At 50.4% G+C, this 17,982-nt stretch overlaps 1 protein-coding gene across 1 annotated transcript in view; it reads right to left on the bottom strand.

Moving 5' to 3' along the window:
- Positions 1 to 327: 327 nt before the first annotated feature.
- Positions 328 to 17,982, bottom strand: part of GFPT2 (glutamine-fructose-6-phosphate transaminase 2) — a 54,075-nt gene continuing 36,420 nt past the window's right edge. Inside the window, exons 11-19 of the mRNA XM_037992755.2 lie at positions 17,538 to 17,633; positions 17,339 to 17,436; positions 16,921 to 17,041; positions 14,700 to 14,857; positions 13,619 to 13,733; positions 8,979 to 9,106; positions 6,393 to 6,560; positions 4,230 to 4,391; positions 328 to 1,239 (exon numbers count right to left, since the gene is read on the bottom strand). Coding sequence (XP_037848683.1) covers positions 1,195 to 1,239; positions 4,230 to 4,391; positions 6,393 to 6,560; positions 8,979 to 9,106; positions 13,619 to 13,733; positions 14,700 to 14,857; positions 16,921 to 17,041; positions 17,339 to 17,436; positions 17,538 to 17,633 — 1,091 coding nt within the window. The 3' untranslated portion in view covers positions 328 to 1,194. The remainder of the gene's footprint in view (positions 1,240 to 4,229; positions 4,392 to 6,392; positions 6,561 to 8,978; positions 9,107 to 13,618; positions 13,734 to 14,699; positions 14,858 to 16,920; positions 17,042 to 17,338; positions 17,437 to 17,537; positions 17,634 to 17,982) is intronic.

Genomic DNA, 17,982 nt, shown 5'->3' with positions numbered 1-17,982 from the left:
GTATTAATGAAACCACAGACTGTAATAGGTTAATTGGGGGAAAAAATACAAATTAGAGAGTTTCAGCCCTCTGTGCTGTCTCCAGGTTCTGGCCAACCCCTTCCAGGTTCAGTGGCCCCTCTGCTGAGTCTCAAATCTCTTGCATTTGTTGTAACCTAGAAAACAGCCCTCCTTTTCCTACTAGAAACCCATAGGTCTCAGGTGTGGAAGAGGCCAATGGTTACTAACAAACAGGGCTGCCCCTCCAAACACGGCCGAGCTCCTGCACAGTCCTCAAAATCCAAAGTACACAAAAAGAATGAGGTTAACAAAATGCAAACACACACACAAAATTGTATGTTCTTTATTGTCCTAAAATTGCATAGTACTTTGATTGTGCACGCTTTTAAATCGAGAGCAGAGTCGCCCACTTGAAACTACTCTCTTGCATGGGATATTTCAAGCTGTTTTACTATATGGGCAAGGAGCAGGGACCAAAATGCTGCCTGGGCCTAAAAAGAGCTGTGATCAGATTCAACAGAAGTTGGAGAGGGGGAGGGATCTGGGCCACACACGAGAAAAAAGTGTGGAAGGAGGTTGAGATTTCAACTGGACTTATAGGAAGCACAGATGGGTGCTGGGGGGGCTTCATGGATGTCAGGGAACAGGATTCAGGAGCAGCCTAGACAGGAAGGAAAAGGAGAAAGGAGTCCAGAGGGCTATGCCTTGTGCTCACATCTGAGATGAATGCCACCTGCCAGGGGCAAGCCTGGAGACAGCGCACAGGTAGCCAGGATGAACAGTTTGGGCGTTACCACGGCTACGGAAAGCCACAAACTAGAAAAATAACTTAAAAGCTATACAATCGTCATTATAAATATTTTGTCTTCTAAAACTAACTCTAGTGTTGGTTATAAAAGGTTCACAGTTACTCTGAAGAGAGCTGTATCTCTATTGCACAGTAGTGGAGAAGTCTGCTCTGGTCCCCATGTGTAAACAATGATTCCCTTCTCCGCTGGCGACTTCAGGACACAGAGAAACAGTATCTGCTGTAAGCAAAAGCACTTGGGTAGAAGGCACGTGGAAGCTGTCAAACTCTACAGGAGCACGCAGAACATGTGGGATGCCCACTTCTCTTCCCATGTAGCATCCCTGCTGTTGGGACACATCTGGAATCAGAGGAAAGGTGGTGATGGTCTTGTCACGCTCTCATCCTCATTCCACAGTCACAGACTTGGCCAGATTTCTGGGAAAGTCAACCTAAAACGAAAAAAAGTGGCTGTTCAGGACCCCGAAGATCTCAGCAACATGCTATCCCTCAAAGACAATTTTCAGAGTACTTAAAAACAAGGAGACAGACGTTCACCATAGTCACCAACCTACAGACCTGCATCTTGGAAGCAGATTCTTTAGTCCGGAAGCTTCATGTAACTGTATAAGGTTTAGTCCCTCAATAAACATTTATTGTGTACCTGATGTGTGTCACGATCTGTTAACATGATTTAAAGAATATGGTTCATGCTTTTAAACACAGGTAACTTGATGTATACCGTTAAAAACTCACTTTTCTTGTAAGAATATATATGAATTCCATGTGACTAATTCATTTAGGGTGGAGTGGGAAGGAAATATAGGAATGGTTCATCAGTAGGCTTCTACTGGGCAGGGCGCAGTGGCTCACGCCTGTAATCCCAGCACTTTGGGAGGCCGAGGTGGGTGGATCATCAGGTCAGGAGTTCGAGACCAGCCTGACAAACATGGTGAAACCCTGTCTCTACTAAAAATACAAAAAAATTAGCTGGGCATGGTGGCGCGCCTGTAGTCCCAGCTACTCAGGAGGCTGAGGCAGAGAATCGCTTGAACCCAGGAGGCAGAGGTTGCAGTGAGCCGAGATGGCGCCACTGCACTCCAACCTGGGTGACAGAGCGAGACTCTGTCTCAAAAAAAAAAAAAAAAAAAAGTAGGCTTCTACTGTATCTGGTATCTGCAATGTCTTACATTTAGATATTTTAAAAGATGAAACACATATGAAAACATGTTAGCAAATGTCAGCTCTGGATGATATGTACATATTCAGGTACTCATTATATTCTTTGTATTGTTATGTATCTTTAAAAGCTTCAAAATAAAATTGTAATAAAACTTTTATTTCTTTATACTATGAACTATGTGTTCTTACTTGCTGTGAGATGATAAATTGTTTCTTTTCTGGAACATAATTTGGCAATATATGTTAGGAGTCTAAAATGTTAGATCATATTAGATCATAGCTCATTTGTTAGATTAAGGACAAATTTTTTTTTTTTTTTTTTTTTTGAGACAGAGTCTCGCTCTGTCACCCAGGCTGGAGTGCAGTGGCGTGATCTCGGCTCACTGCAAGCTCTACCTCCTGGAGTTCACGCCATTCTCCTGCCTCAGCCTCCCGAGTAGCTGGGACTACAGGCGCCCGCCACCAAGCCCAGCTAATGTTTTGTATTTTTAGTAGAGACGGGGTTTCACCATTTTAGCCAGGATGGTCTCGATCTCCTGACCTTGTGATCCACCCACCTCGGCCTCCCAAAGTGCTGGAATTACAGGCGTGAGCCACCGTGCCCAGCCAGGACAAATCTTAAATGTGGGACAACATTGTATATACAAAGATGTTCACTGCTGTGTTATTTATGAAGACAAAAAACTGGGAACAGCTTAAATAGTAGAAGATTGGCTAAGTAAACATTAAGAAAATCATGTTGGCCGGGCGCGGTGGCTCAAGCCTGTAATCCCAGCACTTTGGGAGGCCGAGACGGGCGGATCACGAGGTCAGGAGATCGAGACCATCCTGGCTAACACGGTGAAACCCCGTCTCTACTAAAAAAATACAAAAAACTAGCCGGGCGTGGTGGCGGCGCCTGTAGTCCCAGCTACTCGGGAGGCTGAGGCAGGAGAATGGCGTAAACCCAGGAGGCGGAGCTTGCAGTGAGCTGAGATCCGGCCACTGCACTCCAGCCTGGGCGACAGAGCCAGACTCCGTCTCAAAAAAAAAAAAAAAAAAAAAAAAAGAAAATCATGTTATAAGATTGTGGTGGAATATTATGTAATGATTAAATGCTACATGTAACAAGCTCATAAAGATGTAAGAAAATACTTGCAATGTAACAATAAAAGGAAGATGCAAACATTTTATCCTTGACATAATATTAAATAATATTTTTAAAAAAACTCACATGCACAGGAAAAACCTGGACTAAAATACTACATTTGCTAATTGGCATTGCCTCTGGGTGACGAGGTTGTTTCCGGTTTTTTGTTTTGAAACAGAGTCTCACCCTGCTGCCCACCCTGTGCAGTGGCGTGATCCTAGCTCACTGAAGCCTTGAACTCCTGAGCGCAAGTGATCCTTCCACCTCAGCCCCACAAGTAGCTGGAACTCCAGGTACATACATCAGGCTAATTTAAAAAAAATTTTTTATACAGGCAGGGTCTTGCTATATTGCCCAGATTGGTCTCAAACTCCTGGCCTCAGGCAATACTTCCACCTTGACCTCCCAAAGTGTTGGGATTACAGGCATGAGCTGCCTCACCTGGCCAGGTTACAGGTTAGTGCCATGATCAGAAGATACATTTTGTTATAGGTTAGTGCCATGATCAGAAGATCAGTGCCACGATCAAAAGATACATTTTGTTATAGGTTAGTGCCATGATCAGAAGATACATTTTGTTATAGGTTAGTGCCATGATCAGAAGATACATTTTGTTATAGGTTAGTGCCATGATCAGAAGATACATTTTGCAGTTTCCAGCTTGTTTTGGGGGGCGGGAGGTGGTATAAGCTACTTTAAAAAGAAAGCTATTTTAGGCCAGGCATGGTGGCTCACGCCTGTAATCCCAGCACTTTGGGAGGCCAAGGTGGGCAGATCACGAGGTCAGGAGATCAAGACCATCCTGGCTAACACAGTGAAACCCTGTGTCTACTAAAAATACAAAAACATTAGCCGGGCGTGGTGGCGGCGCCTGTAGTCCCAGCTACTCGGGAGGCTGAGGCAGGAGAATGGCGGGAACCTGGGAGGTGGAGCTTACAGTGAGCCAAGATTGTGCCACTGCACTCCAGCCTGGGCGACACAGTGAGACTGTCTCAAAAAAAAAGAAAAGAAAAAGAAAGCTACTTTAAATAAAACTACTTATGCTATGACTATTTAAGTATTTAAAGAACACAAAGGAACTTTGGGGCTACGTCTCTCCTCTCTGCTGTTCGGTGCGGTTTTTAGACGTACGTCATATCCTCGGAGCACAGCCAGGTGGAAGGACAGCAGCTGCAGCGGAATCACGCTCAGGATGCCCTGGAGGCAGTCCACGGTGTGAGGCAGCTCGATTGTCTTATACGCAAACTTGGAACTTTCAGTATCGTCCTTGGAGCACAGTATAATGGGGCGACCCTGGAGCAGAGAAATAGGATCATAAAATAGATCGTCTCTGAAAGCAGCAATCCCGGATGCATGCGGAGGATCTGGAAGCTACAGGACTGTGATGAGAACAGTCCTTTTTTGCATTTGCTGGAATCCTGGGTGAGGTGGTACATGTGGGACACAAATGCTTGGAAAGGATCAAGTGTCTGAGGCTTTTTGGTGGGTTTCTTCCCCTCCCCTGAGAAGGAGATCGCCACCCTGCTGCATCACGCGGCACCCATCTGTGCCTTGCCGAGCGCAGGGCAGACTCACTCCTGAGTCTAGTGGGGCTCGTAGTCTAGTGGTGGAAAACAAAAACCTAGACAAGGACACCAAGAAATAAAGATGAATTCCAAAGACATGCCACCAAGGCAAGAGAACAGGATAATGTGATTGGGAGACGGGTGAGGTCTCCGAAGCTCTCTCAAAAACAGGAGACATTTGGATTGAGCCCTAAATGATGAGGCCAACTCTCGGCAGAGCATTCTGCGGGAAGAGCATTCCAGACAGCAGAACAGCCAGCGCAGGCCCAGAGGCGGGTGTGGGCGCAGCGTGAGTGGGAAGCAGAAGGAAAGCTGGAGTGCCTGGAGCTCACTGAAGCAGGAGGAAAGGGCCAGATAACGCAGGACAAAAAGGCAGGTTTTTGTTTTCCACCACTGGACTACGAGCCCCTCTAGGCTTAGGAGTGAGTCTGCCCTGCTCTCGGCAAGGCACAAATGGGGCTGCCAAATGGTGCAGCAGGATGGCGATCTCCTTACCAGGGAAGGCTTACCTGTGGCTTGACAGGAAGGTATGGGAGGGTTTTAAGTGGGGAAAGGATGCAGTTGTGTTTTATCCCCTCACACTGACCTCTGTGCTGAGCCAGGGGTGGTGACATCTGGATGAGGCACCTTGTTGGATTTCACCTCCCTGAAACTTCATGAACTCTGCCCTCCTACCTCAGGGCGGCTGCTGTGCACAAAGCATTTGGTTGGTCTTTGTGGCCGGTTCCAGGAAGGGAGCTCCCAGCCTCTGGACCCTCCCATGTGACAGAAGCGTCTTCGTTATCTATGGGAGGTCTCTTGGACTATACCTGACTGTATGCTAAGGTGACGACTCGTGGTGGGCCTGCAGATAGTCCCAGGATGGGGTCTCGCCCTGCCAGAAAGCCAGCCACATGATTAGAGGGGCGGGGCTTTGAGACATGAGCCTGTCAGCTTGATCTCCCAACCGCCAAGGACAAAAGTGGGGCTGGTAGCTGAGTTCAATCACGTGGCCGATGGTTCACTCTGTCCTGCCTACTTAATAAAGCCACAATACGAACTCCGGACACTGAAGCTAGAAGCTCAGGGGAGCTCCCTGCAGACACACAGTGACGTGCCGGGAGGGTGACACATCCTGAGGACACAAACTTCACATTTGGGGCCCTCAAACTATGGATGCCTTGTTTGGGGTTGGCTGTGATTTTTATAATAAAACTGTAATAGGATAGTGATTTCCTGAGCTCTCTGAGTCGTTCTAGAAAATTATTGAACTTGAGGGGAGAGTGGGAATCCCTGGATTAATAGTCAGTTGCTCAGAAGTGCGGGTGGTTCCCTGGCTTGCGACAGGTGCCTGAATCAAGGGCAGTCTTTGGAAAGCTGTGCCCCTGCCCTGTGAGATCTGGCTTAACTCCAGGTAGTTCGCGTCAGAGGTGCCTGGCCGCAGAACGGGGAAACCCTGCCCCGGGGATCTCCACCAGGAGCCCCTCCCCCGAGCTCCAGGCCAGCATCCGGCGCTGCTCATGGCAGTGTGGGACCCCGGGCCCCGCCCAAGAGCTGTGTGGGACAGCTGCAGGCTGACCAGTTCCTTTCCAAGGGTGTGCACTCCTCACAGGGGGGCCCGGGGAGGGTGTGCGCTCACAGCCACGCGCTGGCCAGACCATCCATCGCTGGCACTGGCAGACAGTGGTGAGGTGGGCACGTGTGCAGAAAAGCAGGAGAGAGCCGGCCCAGTCCGGTGGAGAGCCCTCACCTGGCGGGCCGTGACTTGCTGCAGGGCATTCTGGCATTTGGCAAAGCAAGGATCCTTCATGATGACCATGATGACTGGCATCTGCTTGTCAATCAGTGCCAGGGGCCCGTGCTTCAGCTCCCCAGCCAGGATGCCTTCGGAGTGCATGTAGGTGATCTCTTTAATTTTCTGGAAAGAGGAGGTGAGATCAGAGTCACTCTGGGCAGATGGGGCAGGAGCAGATCAACCAGAGGGGAAGAAGGGGAACCAGGGGAGGATGACTCCGGAAGGCAGAGAGCCAAGGGTTGCAAGGCAGACAGATGCCTGGAGTGGTTGACAGCACTGAGGACACCCAGCAAGGGCCCGGGGAGAGGCCTGGTTACCATCCAGGGCACGCACCAGACCAGGACACAACCTCTGTGTCCCCACACCAGCCCCGGGCACTGCTGCTCTGTCTCTCTCCAGTCCCATGCACAGCCACCCCTTAGGACAGACAAGTAGGAGTCAGCCTAGCTCACCCTCTTCTCCTCCCTAGTCAGCCACATTTATCACGATGGCATTGTATTCTGCTTAGCTATACCTTCAATTAATTATCTGATTAAGCATTCGCCCATTAATAACTTCTAAAGAGTGGTTCCACGCAAAATCGCACAAACTGGGGTGTTATTTGAATTAATTTTTTTTCTATGTTCAGGTAGACCCATCTCTATTCAGTTACCACAGATCCACGTCATTGAAGTGGTGAGACAGTGGAATAAATCCTCTCTCGACTCCCCGCCAGCACTGTTAATTTGGGTCAGGGCAACACTGTAAGGAGTGTGGCTCCACTCTGGAGGCTGCAGACAGCTGCAGTGCCGGCCTCCCAGTGACCAGAGGACCACTGGCTCGTGCCAGCAGCCACCTAAACACTTCTTTCTTCACCAGACTCATGTGGCGGCATGGCTGAAATGTGCACCTTTCACCAGTACATTCAGCTGCTGCAGCTGAGTCCCCCACCCATGAGGCAGAGTCATCTGGGGGCTGTCAGTGCACCCCAGGCCTTGTCTCTACTGCACCCCAAGAAGCAGCACCTGCCTGTCCTCGACTTCCTGTACCAGGAGTCAGAATCTCCAGGGGGCGGGTGCAGGAGATGGAGCTCACTGTGGTCAGCCCAGCACTCCCCACCAAGACCAAGAAAATCAATTCTGAATGTTGCCGGTGACCACATGCAACCGGCATTGTCTTATTGTCTGCCTGCCTGCCTGCCTTCCTTCCTTCCTTCCTTCCTTCCTTCCTTCCTTCCTTCCCTCCCTCCCTCCCTCCCTCCCTCCCTCCCTCCCTCCCTCCCTCCTTCCTTCCTTCCTTCCTTCCTTCCTTCCTTCCTTCCTTCCTTCCTTCTTTCCCTCCCTCCCTCCCTCTCTCTCTCTCTTTCTTTCTTGAGATGGGAGTCTCATTCTGTCACCCAGACTGGAGTCCAGTGGCACGATCTTGGCTCACTGCAACCTCCTCCTCTTGGGTTCAAGTGATTCTCCTCCCTCAGTCTCCTACGTAGCTGGGATTACAGGCGTGCACCACCATACCCAGCTAAGCTTTGTATTTTTAGTAGAGATGGGCTTTCACCATGTTGTCTAGACTGGTCTTGAACTCCTGACCTCAAACGATCTGACTGCCTTGGCCTTCCAAAGTGCTTGGATTACAGGCACGGGCTGCTGCACCAGCCTAGCATTGTCTTTCAAATGGGGGTGGTGGGGAGGAGATGGAAGAGGACGGCAGCCCAGCTGGGCCATGGTTAATGCCCTCATCTTGATGGTCAGTGCACCCTCACCTGGAGCGCTGTCCCTGTTACCTGGGCTGAGCCTCTGCTCCGTGCACGGTGCGCTGACAGAGGGCAAACCTGAGATGCAGGGCCCTGCCTGGTTCTCTGCCCACCCTCTGGGCAGCCCTGTGGCCCTGGCACCTTGTCCCTGCCCCATCAGCTTTCTCTTTGCTGGTGTGGATCTTTATTGCTACAGGCGGCAAACGGCCTGTCATCCATTTTTGAAAAAGCAGGGCCCTCAAAGTTTATTCCTGCAGGATCTCGAACTCCCCTTGGAAGTTTGAGGGGTAACAAGGAAACTCTGTGGAGGACCCCCGTCGCAGTTTTGGTGGTGGCGGAAAAAAACAAAAGCCCCACGGACTCGGTCCCCACGGACTCAGGTCTGATTCGGGTCCTCTGCGTCACCTTGAGTGAGACAGTTAAGCTTTTGGAGGCTTTGTTTTCTCCTGGATGAGAGGTGACTAGCAACCGCCAGCCTCTCCTAGGAAAGCTCATGAGGTCTCAGTGAGCTGTTCCAGTTGGGCCCTGGCAGTGGCTGGACAGCTGAAGGGGCACACCCCAGGCACCCTGTCCCTTTCTCCTCAGTAGATTGGGAGCTCCCTGGCGGCAAGCACCTGCCTCACCCATCTCTGTGTGCCCAGGGCTAGAAACCTGGTGGAGAGCTGGTGCTCAGCATAAGCTCACAGGAGTGGTCAAGGGGTCCTTAGACCCGGCCCTCCCCAAGCCCAACGCCCTGCCCTCCTTCCCGCTAGTTCCTCCAGGTCTCCTGTGCCTGTCCTCCGTGGGGGTGGGGGCTGGGAGTGGGGGCTCACCAGGGCTCCCTCCAGGCAGGTGGCGTAGTTGTAGCCCCGCCCCATCACCAGCAGTGACCTCTGCGTGTACAGCTCCAGGGCTAAGTCGTGGATCTTCTCCTCCAGTGACAGCACTTCCTTGATCAGCTCTAGGCCATGTACCGAGCAGAGGGAGAAAACCAGTCATGCCAATTTTAGAGCGATATTCATGAAAACAAATGTTGGGGTTTAAGAGGAGGTTTTGAAACCCACATCACTTAGTACACTTTGCTTCCTTGCATTCGTTTAAAACAGATTACAGGAAAGAAATAACTTAGGCTCCTGGCCAGGATTTTGTCAGGGTGGGGATTTGTACTGTGCGAGTACTTTCTTGAGCACCAACAAGGTAGGTAGGGAAGTATCATTTCTCACTCCATGTTACAGGTAAGACAAATGAGGCTCAGAGAGGCAAACTCACTCACTGGAGACAGAGCTGACACTACCAGTTAACACCCCTCTTTCCTGCTGTGTCTCAAGACAAGGCCCCTGTAAGCGGGACCACCAGTTCTCAAACTGTTTGGTCTCAGGACTCCTTTACGCTCTTGAAAATTATTGCAAGTCCCTCAAATTACTGCACATCCCTAAGAGCCTTTGTTTTTGAGTTAAATCTGTCAACATTTACCAGATTAGAAAAATAACACTGAGGGCCGGGCGTGGTGGCTCACGCCTGTAATCCCAGCACCTTGGGAGGCCGAGGCGGGCAGATCATGAGGTCAGGAGATAGAGACCATCCTGATTAACACGGTGAAACCTCGTCTCTACTAAAAATACAAAAAATTAGCCAGGCGTGGTGGTGGGCACCTGTAGTAGCAGTTACTTGGGAGGCTGAGCGGAGAATGGCGGGAACCCAGGAGGCGGAGCTTGCAGTGAGCTGAGATTGTGCCACTGCACTCCAGCCTGGGCGACAGAGCCAGACTGTCAGAAAAAAAAAAAAGGGAAGGAAGGAAATAACAATGAGAAATTTAAAAATATTCACTTAAAAATAACAACACTAAATCTATTACATTACTACATTTTCAACAAGAATTAGTGAGAAGAGTGGTACTGTTTTTTGTTCTTGCAAAACTTTTTAGTGTCTGTTTTTTTAATAAAAGATTGTTGACTCTCATATCTGCTTTCACATTCAATCTGTGGCGATACACAGATTGGTTGAAGTATAAAAATAAAATTCAGCCTACAAATACAGATTTGTAGTTGGAAAAGCAAGGAGTATTTAAATTATTTTTCAAATAATTGTGAATGTTGTTCTTTGACACCGCAGTACATCGAACTTGAGAAACAGTAGGCTCTTGAAAGGGTAGGTGCCGATATAGAATCTGAAATCCTATCAACAAACTTTTTCTACTTTGTTATGTTAAAATTTATTGTTCTGTCTTGTGCTTTTAAATGGAACATTTACAAGTGCATAATTTCGTGACATCATGAACTGGCCACAAAGGTATGTAAATCTTCTTAAAATGGACACATTTTATTATAAATTTTTTAAAAAATCACCTTGTTGAAGTCACCTTGATCTTATCAGAGAAGTCTTTTTTTCTTTTTTTTTTTGAGACAGTCTCACTCTGTCATCCAGCCTGGGGTGCAGTGGCGTGATCTTGGCTCAGTGCAACCTCTGCTGCCCAGTTTCAGGTGATTCTCCTGCCTCAGCCTTCTGAGTAGCTGGGATTACAGGTGCCCGCCACCGCGCCCAGCTAATTTTTTTTTTTGTATTTTTAGTAGAGACAGGGTTTCACCATCTTGGATAGGCTGGTCTTGAACTCCTGACCTTGTGATCCACCCACCTCGGCCTCCCAAAGCGCTGGGATTACAGGCATAAGCCTCCGTGCCCGGCCCTAGAGAAGTCTTTAAATGTTGGGAACTAGTCAAGCTCATGGTAACAGAGGTGTTTTCTAACACTCAGAGTTTTGCTTGGGAGCTCAAAGCTTATCACTGGCAACACATACCGTGGGTCGCTTCTACTGGTGCGTCCGCTGATCGTTCATTTCGAGAAAATGTCTGCCGAACACCAGCATCAGCTTGCTATTCAATGGCATGGCTGCTTCTCTTGAGACAAGCACCATTCTTCACTGTATAGCAGAAAGGCCTTCCCCCGCCAGATGGAGTTTTGCTCTTATTGCCCAGACTGGAGTGCAATGGTGCGGTCTCAGCTCATTGCAACCTCCACTTCCCGGGTTCAAGTAATTCTCCTGACTCAGCCTCCCAAGTAGCTGGGATTAAAGGCACGCACCTCCACGCCTGGCTATCTTTGGTAGAGATGGGGTTTCACTGTGTTGGTCAGGCTGGTCTTGAACTCCTGACCTCAGCTGATCTGCCCACCTTGGCCTCCCAAAGTGCTGGGGTTACAGGTGTGAGCCACCGCACCCGGCCTCAGTAGAAAGGCTTTATGCATACTCTCCATTTCATTATAAAGAATACTAAAAAGAGTTGCAATTTACAGACTAATAATTTTTACCACCTCATCAAGGACGTTCTTCTTTTTTTTTTTTGAGACAGAGTCTTGCTCGTCACCCAGGCTGGAGTGCAGGGGCACGATCTCGGCTCACTGCAAGCTCCGCCTCCTGGGTTCACGCCATTCTCCTGCCTCAGCCTCCCCAGTAGGTGGGACTACAGGCACCCACCACCACGCCCGGCTCATTTTTTTGTATTTTTAGTAGAGATGGGGTTTCACTGTGTTGGTCAGGCTGGTTTCGAACTCCTGACCTCAGGCGATCTGCCCGCCTTGGCCTCCCAAAGTGCTGGGGTTACAGGCATGAGCCACTGCACCCGCCCTCAGTAGAAAGGCTTTATGCATACTCTCCATTTCATTATAAAGAATACTAAAAAGAGTTGCAATTTACAGACTAATAATTTTTACCACCTCATCAAAGACAGTCCTTTTTTTTTTTTTTTTTTTTTGAGACAGAGTCTCGCTCGTCGCCCAGGCTGGAGTGCAGGGGCGCAATCTCGGTTCACTGCAAGCTCCGCCTCCCGGGTTCAGCCATTCTCCTGCCTCAGCCTCCCCAGTAGCTGGGACTACAGGCGCCTGCCACCATGCCTGGCTCATTTTTTGTATTTTTAGTAGAGACAGGGTTTCACTGTGTTAGCCAGGATGGTCTCGATCTCCTGACCTCATGATCTGCCTGCCTAGGGCTCCCAAAGTGCTGGGATTACAGGTGTGAGCCACCGCGCCTGGATGTCAAGGCTATTCTCAAGGGAAACTGGCTGTGTGCTGGTGAAGGACACAATGACCAGTAGGCCTTCTAGTGTGCTGGGTGCCAGGCACAGCCACCACTGCCTTTGCAAATGTGGACACAGGCAAAAAAAAAAAAAAAAAAAAAAAGATTTGCTATAAAAAATATATTGCTGTATTACTATGTGAACAGTTTTGCTTAAAGGGCTTTGTAGACACCCAGGACCTGCAGACCACATCTGGAGAACCGCTGACTCAGACGTCAGAACTGAGTCCGCCTCCCGGGTTCTGACCTGGCTTAAAGGAAGAATGCCTTTCTCAGAAATAAACCTTCAGCATGTGGTCTCGGCCAGTGTCAGGCCCCGAGGGCCTGGAATTGACCATTCTCTATGGTGGCCCTTCCCCCACTGCCTGCTCTGGGGTTTGGCCCCGGCTCCCAGGGAGGCTCCAGTGCCCACTCTGTCTCTGGGAGGGCCCCCCCCGAAGCCCCGTGACGTCCTGTCCGCAGTGAGCACTCCACACCAGCCTGGGGCAAGGCTCGACTCATCTCCACCTCTCAGGCCTGCACAGAGGTCTCTCTCCTACTCTGGCATGTGAGTGACTGAAGGACGTGAGCCGCTGCTTATCTTGGCAGGGCAGGGATGGCACGCGGGGCAGGGCATGGCACTGGTTCTTAATGTATGTGTGGTGGATGAATGAAGAAAAGGGAGGCCGTGGTCCCCAAGAAGGTCATGATTTAGTGCAACAGACACTGTACCTCACCAGCTACAACAGCTGGGACTGTGCTGCTGCCCAGCAAACGGAGAAAGTGTGGTGGAGTTGCCAAGGAGTGCCTGGCATAGGAAGGGCCCGAGGCCATTTGCTCTTCCTCGGGTACTTACTGAGCACCTACTGTATGCCTGCCTGTGCTGGACACCAGCTATCCAGCGGCGGCTCTGGCAGACAGGGCTGTGTGTTCGCGGAGCTGACATGTTAGCTGGGGGAGACAGGCCAGTCAACAGTTAACAGGGAATGACCTCCGGTCATGAGGTGTGTTATAAAGAAAGTAAACCGGCTAATGTTTCACAGAGTGCTGGGGTTGGGGCTTCTGTTAGCGTGGCCAGGGAGGGTCTCAGGAGGTGACACTGAGCTGAGGTTTTGGAGATGAGAAGCTGTCGGCTGTATGCAGAGCAGGAGGAAGATGGTTCAGCAGAGGAAACAGCCAGTGCAAAGGCCCTGTGGTGAGAAAGAGCTGAGCACCACTGAGGACCAGGGAGGCAGCGCTGGGTCGGGGCAGGGGCCAAGCAGGATGAGGACAGAGGCAGCAAGGGCTCCAGGAGGGAGCTGGGGTGGCTAGAAAGTTTTAGGAGGAGGGAGAAATGAACAACATCCTGTACAGGCGAAAATCAACAGAGAGTGGCCAGCAACAGTCCACAAGATCTGAAAACATAGAAAGCTGAATTCTAGAACATACCAGGTAAAGATCTCAAGCCACGGATGATCTCTTGCCTCCTGTTTTGTAGTGAAATTCGGTCTTCAGACATCATCAAACCAAACATCACCAGAGAGATGAACTGACTGGTATAAGCCTGTGCACAAAGAAGGAGGTGGCAAGGACCTTATTTTCACTTTTAAGTCAACTTTATTTTACTTTTTGAGACAGGGTCTACTCTGTTGCTCACGCCAGAGTGCAGTGGCAAGATCATGGCTCACTGCAGCCTCTACCTCCTCAACTGATTCTCCCACCTCAGCCTCCTGAGTAACTGGGACTACAGGCGCCACCACCCTGCCCAGTTAATTTACAGGTGCCACCACCCTGCCCTGTTAATTTTTAGGTTTTACTTATTTATTTATATTTGGTTTTTGAGACAAAGTCTTGCCCTGTCACCCAGGCTGCAGTGCAGTGGCATGATCTCGGCTCACTGCAACCTCCACCTCCCAGGTTCAAGCGATTCTCCTGCCTCAGCCTCCCGAGTAGCTGGGATTACAGGTTATTTTTGTATTTTTAGTACAGATGGGGTTTCACCATGTTGGCCAGGCTGGTCTCAAACTCCCAACCTCAGGTGATCCGCCCGTGTAGGCCTCCCAAAGTGCTGGGATTACAGGCGTGAGTCACCGCACCTGGCCTAAGTTTTACTTTTGAAGGGATGGGGTTGCCCGGGGCGGTCTGGAACTCCTGGGCTCAAGGGATGCTCCAGCCTCGGCTTCCCACAGTGCTGGGATTCCAGGTGGGAGCCCCGCGTCAGGCCTAAAGGGCTTTAAAATAAGGGTCTCCAAGGTGCTCAAAGAGCCACAAGACGACATGAACGAAACACAGGAACATGGGAATAAAATGAGACTAAATGAAGAGATGGGAACCCAAGAGGGGAGGGGAAAGGAAGGGACGGGGGAGAAGGGGTGAGGTGGGAAGGGGAAAGAAAGGCGGTGGTGCGGGCAGAGCAGGGCGCAATTGCCCAGCATGTCCAGGCCGAAGGAGAGCGGCCTCCGGGGCCTTGCGGCCTCCGGTGCACCTGCCTGGCCAGGCTCTCCCCGGGAGGGGCGCCCGTGGCTCCTACCTTGGTGCTTGCCACGCCGACCTCCGGCCCTGCGTTGATGTGGACGCCGCAGTCGGTCTCTCGAGAGATGGAGCTGCCCACGGTGTTGGTGATGCCCACGGTCAGGGCTCCGCGGTCCTTGCAGTAGCGCAGTGCCAGGAGGGTGTCCGCGGTCTCGCCTGCCGCACAGGGGACCTCTCAGCGCCGCGCTCCGCCAGCCTCAGCCCTACCCCAAACCCCCTCCTCCTTCACCTCGGCTCTGACACGGAAATCGGTGCCTAAGACACAGCCAGCAGGTGTTCGGAAAGGAAAACGCACGCAACAGCCTTTTTGGTTGATTCTTATATTCAAGATTTGTTACTATGTATGTGGCAAGCACTTTTTCATTTAAATCTCGTGACAACCCCGTGAGGACCATCATCTCCGTTTTCCTCGTGAGGATGAGGGCTCATGACAGGAGGAAACTGGTGCTCTGATCAAAGCCATACAGCTGGCGACAGGTGGGCCTGGCTCCCGGCGCCGTTCTGCAGCTGAATAAGCTGTCGTATTCAGAACGTGCTGAGATGGAACAGATTTAACATTTGAAAAGCAGGAATGTCCCCAGGTGGTGTTTCTCACTAGATTGTTTGAAAGGACACTTCTTGCAAGTCTCTCAGTGTGGACTCAAATTGTTTTTAGAATAAAGCTAAACAGCTTCATGCATAAACCAGCACAAACTCCCTATGTTTGTAAGTCCTAACGAACTCAAATTAAATTACAGCATAAGCCAGACTATAAAATCAAAACTGTTGAAATCCTCAAGAGTCAGGAGGCTGTTCTGTCTGCAGGGCCACGGCTCTTCGCTGTGTCTGTCCCAGCTTTGCAGGGCAGGCAGGGGCCGTCCGGTACTAGGCGGCCCAATTCTCCTCTGTTTTTTTCTCTCTTTAGAGCCCTGGGTTATGGCACTGGAGTGTCACGGGGTACTGCGGCGAGGGTGGGGGAAACAGGGTTCTATCTTTTGTCACCCACGCCCCAGGGTTTGATAGTGTTTTTCCAATCTCATTAAAGGGCTGACTTCTATACATACAGAATTTCGGAAGCTGCCACTGCATTATTTTCATATTAGGTCCACCTCTGTTCTTGTGTCAATGTCTCCCACCAATTTATAAAATAGTTTCAGGCTCTGGTGGGATCATAAACCCAAAGGTGAATGTGACGGCAGGTCCTGGGTCATAAGGTGGGGGGCCGGATGGTCGGTGCATCTGTACTGGTTTTTCTTCGCTTGTCAACACAATGGAAATGGTATTTAAAACTGACAATGGCAGCAGTACTAAAAGTCCCAGTAGACGATGGAGCATTACAATTAGTATTTTAGTTGTGGTAGTAACACTGTGGTTATATGTTTTTCTTTTATCGTTTTAATCACACAACCTGAAGTATTTATGTGGATGAATATCATGATGCCTGGGATTGGCATCCAAGTAACCCCATGGAGAAGAGGGGTTAATATAAGTGTGTCTGACCGGCACAAGATGGGCTGGATGAGGCTGCGATATTCATTATATGAAAACTCTACTTTTATAAAGGTTTGGAATTATCCACAATTAAAACATTTCAAAAATCCTCCACGAGCTCAAGGAGACTCCAAGCCTATGGCCCTGGATCACCTCCCTGAGGCCGCTGGAGCACATGTCAAGTGTTGGGAGGGCACCGGACGGGGTGCACTTAGCTCAGGGGACCTTCCTTGGTCCTAAAAGGGAGCACCGTCTCCCCACACCTTCCCCTGCTGGGCAGCATGGGCACTGCAAGCCACAGGCCACGGCTTGGACACTTGGGCACAGAGCCCATACTGGGTCCTCCACGTTGAGAGGTCCTCCTCCTCTCAACCTAACAGAATGTTAAAGGAGATGTTTTTTTCTATTAACATAAATCAGCAAACATTTATGGGCACCTTGGTAAGTGGTCCTTGAAGTCTTGGATAGGCAAGAAGAGGGAGAAGCCATGGGGCAGGGGAAAAACGAATGTGCGTCATTTCCAGCCCAGTCCCAGCTCTGTCATCCCCTGGCTGCATGGCCTTAGACATCTCTTGCCCTCCCCGTACAATGGTGACAGCAATCCGCGGCTCTAAGGGTTAAATGACCGCTGCAAGAGCAGGTTCGCAGCACAGGGTAGCCATGCAGAGGAATTAATTGAATGATGGAGAAGAGGAGAGAGCCCCGAGCTGACCTGACGCAAGGCTGGCCACACTGCCTGTGTCCCTTACCTGACTGGCTGATGAAAAAGCAAACATCATCCCTGAACACAGGTGTGTTCCTGTCCAGAAAATCGCTGGCAAGTTCAACCATCACAGGAAGCTCGGTCAGTTCCTCCAAAACTTGCCGCGTCTGAAGCCAACAAGCATGGAGACTAAAGTCAGTCACAGGCATGACAGGGGCGTGGGGCCGCTGGGCTTCTAGGCTCAGTGTGTGACACGGAACCTCACTGTCCAGGAGGCGAGGGGGCTTCGGTCACCCACAGGCCACCTTGAAGATACAAGGGCTCCGTGTCATTTCTCACGCTAGCTCATGGGAATGGGTCCGAAGGCTCACCCACATTCAGAGGCCAAATGAGTGATAAGACGGAGGGCCAGCGTCTGGTCCTAGACTGCTGTGGATTTCCCCACACGCATGTGTCCCACTTACAGCCACGGCAGCGTGGTAGCTGGTCCCACAGCCAATCACGATGAGCCTTCGGCATCGTCGGATCTCCTTCAAGTGGTCCTTCAGGCCCCCCAGGAGCACTGCAGGGCACACGGCAGGGTGTTAACGCTGAGTTGACACAGTCACCGCATTCCCTGAGACTAGGCACAGGCGGAGCCTCCCCACCGAGTGCAGGAATTACCTGTGTTGGTCTCAAAATTCACCCGACCTCTCATAGTATTGAAAACGGACTCTGGCTGCTCGAAGATCTCCTTCTGCATAAATGCGCTGAAGTTACCTGGTCAAATAAACATCTGGTCAGTTTTAATTTCATTATATTTCACTGCGTTTCATTCTGCAGTAGCGATAGAAGCTCCTGTAAAGTTTACTGCAGACTCCCAAAGGCATCCCCAGGGATTATCCTGCCTGACACTCGCTACCATCGGATGGAAGCAGGTCAGGGACCAGGGCTCTCTCCAATTTACACATCGGACCCTGCAGCTTGAGGGAGGGAGGGATTTGCCCCAGACATGCAAGTAACAAATGGCCTGGCTGGTCTCTTTGGGCCATGCTCCCTTAGCAAGGCCAAAAGCAAGTAAAGTGCTTCCCTCCCAAAAAGCCACCCAGCTAGGAAAGTACAGCTAAGC

Source organism: Chlorocebus sabaeus, chromosome 23, assembly GCF_047675955.1.
Source record: "Chlorocebus sabaeus isolate Y175 chromosome 23, mChlSab1.0.hap1, whole genome shotgun sequence".
Lineage (NCBI taxonomy): Eukaryota > Metazoa > Chordata > Mammalia > Primates > Cercopithecidae > Chlorocebus > Chlorocebus sabaeus.
This window is presented reverse-complemented; position numbering and strand designations above follow the sequence as displayed.